The sequence below is a fragment of the Lactuca virosa genome, chromosome 2, assembly GCF_052849685.1.
Source record: "Lactuca virosa cultivar CGN04683 chromosome 2, Lactuca_virosa_CGN04683_v6, whole genome shotgun sequence".
In the NCBI taxonomy this organism is placed as follows: domain Eukaryota; kingdom Viridiplantae; phylum Streptophyta; class Magnoliopsida; order Asterales; family Asteraceae; genus Lactuca; species Lactuca virosa.
Genome location: NC_136427.1, coordinates 126679136 through 126681867, shown reverse-complemented (window position 1 = coordinate 126681867; position 2732 = coordinate 126679136). Strand labels below are relative to the sequence as shown.

Here is a 2732-nt window from a genome sequence, read left to right as displayed (position 1 = left end):
AAAAATTGAAAAAAAATCTAAAAGAAATACAAATCATAAAATCGAGCATAGATCTATGTCCGGGAGAAAAAAAATTGCATCATTAAAATTGATCCATGATTTAATTTTAATTTTTTATTTTGCATCATTATGATCCATGATTCAATTTTAATGATCTAAATTTTTTTTCTAATTTTTTTCTCCCGGACATAGATCTTTGCTTGATTTTATGATTTGTATTTTTTTTAGATTTTTTCCAAGTCTTTTAAGGTGTTCTCACGAGTCATCACTTTAAAAAGAGTCATTACCTGATCCTGTTTATATATATATATATATATATATATATATATATATATATATATATATATATATATATATATATATATATATATATGGTTAGGTTATTTTGTTCTAACTATCTATTGTGTGCATGTAATCAATCATTTTAGTTATTTTAAGAAAGTAATTAATGAATATTACATGTTGAAGATATAATGAGTATTAATTAAATCTTCAGCATTTAAAATGCATTAATTACTTACTTAAAATAAGTAAAATGATTGGTCCAAAATCAATTCTACATGCATACAATAGATAGTAAAAACATTTGAACCTAACTCTCTCTCTCTCTCTCTCTCTCTCTCTATATATATATATATATATATATATATAAACAGGATCAATCGCTTGGTGTTTTCCAACCGTCGAGGATTAGGGTATTAATCGGAAATTTAGGATTAATCGGGTTTGGCGGGATTAATCGGTCTTGGTGGTATTAGTCGGTCAACAAAAGTCAAAAAATTTGAAATAAGTCAAAAAAAAAGTGAAAAAAGGTCAAAAAAATTAAAAAAAATCCAAAAAATCAATATTTTTTATTTTTTCCAAATTTTCAAACATTATACAAAAATTGTTCATATTTTCGTATTTTCAAATTTTCAAATTATAAATTTTCTTATATTCTAATTTTGAAGTACTTTTTTTTCTCTTAAAATATATTAATATTTGATTAATTTTAATATTTTAATAATAATCTACGGTCCCTAATTATTCTCCGCCAAGAACGATTAATCCCTTAACACCAGTCGACCGTCGAGCTACCGTCAAGCGATTTTACAACCTTGATATATAACTTACTAGACAATAAGACTCACGATGTAGTCACTCTTTTCACTGTACATGTAGTCTGTCATGTAGGCGCCACATCATTTTTCCTCACCCTGAACCGATAGGAAGTAGTCTTCCATGCCACCTCTCACTTCTTTTTTCAATTAACGTGTTAAAATATAATTTTATTGTAGTTGCGGTTTGGTAAACCGATGGATCTACGGAAAAACATTTGCAACCGGTGTTCTCAAAGAACTTGCACACAATTTATATCGGCCGAATCTTGGGGTGAGGTTTGTGGGAGGGTTGTTTGGATTCATTTTGGTAGTAGAAATGGTAGTGTTTTGTATAAATTGAGTAGTAAAAAGAATAATGGTTTTGTGAAATGAATTAAATATATCAAACATGTTATTTATAGTGGTTATTTTTTCAAATTATTTTATAAATATTACGGTTTATAGCCGTTGGGATTGATTTTGAGAATTCAATGTGGTATAGTGGTGTACTCGCTAATGTAATAAGAAATCAGCCAACAACAATTTATAGGTACTTCAATAATACTTGAATAATCCTTGAGATAGTAGGTATCTAAAACTCCAACAAAATGCTCATGCAAATTAGTAGGGATGAAGTCACTTTAGCGCATTTCTCATACATCTTCTTTTAACACGTTCTGATTCACTTCTCAATGGCAATTTTATCTCTATGGTCACCTTCCTGTAAGGGTATATCGTTGTCTGTGGAATTGATGATCTACAATAAACAAACATATTATAAATTTGTAATCTTAAACATATTCTAAAAAGCTTAAAAAACTAAAGGTAAATGATAAAGCAAATACCTGAGGCGACCGGTTATGGCCTACAAAAAAAATCAGTGTTATGATACTTATAATCGTGTCAATTTGTTTGAGGGTTTTTTTGAATTTTCTATTAATTTTCCACCCCAGCGCAAATTTATAGGCGTAATTGTGTTCTTGGCTTTTAGTGACAAGCACATAAGTCCTGCGGAGGGCCTCCTCCAAGTCCACCAAAGGTTCTCTTATTGCCGAAGCATTGTAAAGATCACACACTCTTAGCTCAACAAGCAAATTTCCAATAAATTTTATACGTCTGAAAAGATCTTTGCATGCGTCTGAATTTTCAGCGGCTCTTGTATTTGCATCCAGAATCAATTTTGTTAGAGTAATTGCGTCCATTTCAGCTAAATGTGCCATTATCCACAACGTTACCAATTCGTTCCAACACTTCTGAAGAATTGAAACAAATAATCTCTGCGAAACGAGAATAATTCATTGAATCATATCTGAATGGGATTATCTGTAAAATCAATATCGATTTATAAAACAGAAATCTCTAAAGTACATTAAACAAAATCAGCAGACTCGCTACTAATTTTCAATGTAAATGTAAAGAAACTCTTAAACTTAAAACATAAACTAATAATCAAAATCTGTTAGTAGTTAATACCTTAACCTGGAGAGCAGTTCTTATCAAATTCCTAAGCGAGCGATTCCAAATTTCACAGATAAGTGTATGCTTTGGCTCCAAAATCACTTTATATGATTATATCTTCTCAACAATTGCACTTCCGTATCGAGATTCGACCCAAGAATGTACCTACAAGAAACCTATCTAATTGTTAGTTTA

At 29.8% G+C, this 2732-nt stretch overlaps 1 protein-coding gene across 1 annotated transcript; it reads right to left on the bottom strand.

Moving 5' to 3' along the window:
• Positions 1-1761: 1761 nt before the first annotated feature.
• LOC145157742 (protein MID1-COMPLEMENTING ACTIVITY 1-like) lies at positions 1762-2299 on the bottom strand. The gene is made up of 2 exons (XM_079076736.1): positions 1925-2299; positions 1762-1836 (listed from the first exon to the last, which is right to left on the bottom strand). Exons 1-2 carry the CDS (start codon positions 2297-2299, stop codon positions 1762-1764), a joined length of 450 nt encoding a protein of 149 aa, XP_078932862.1.
• Between the last annotated feature and the right edge of the window lie 433 nt (positions 2300-2732).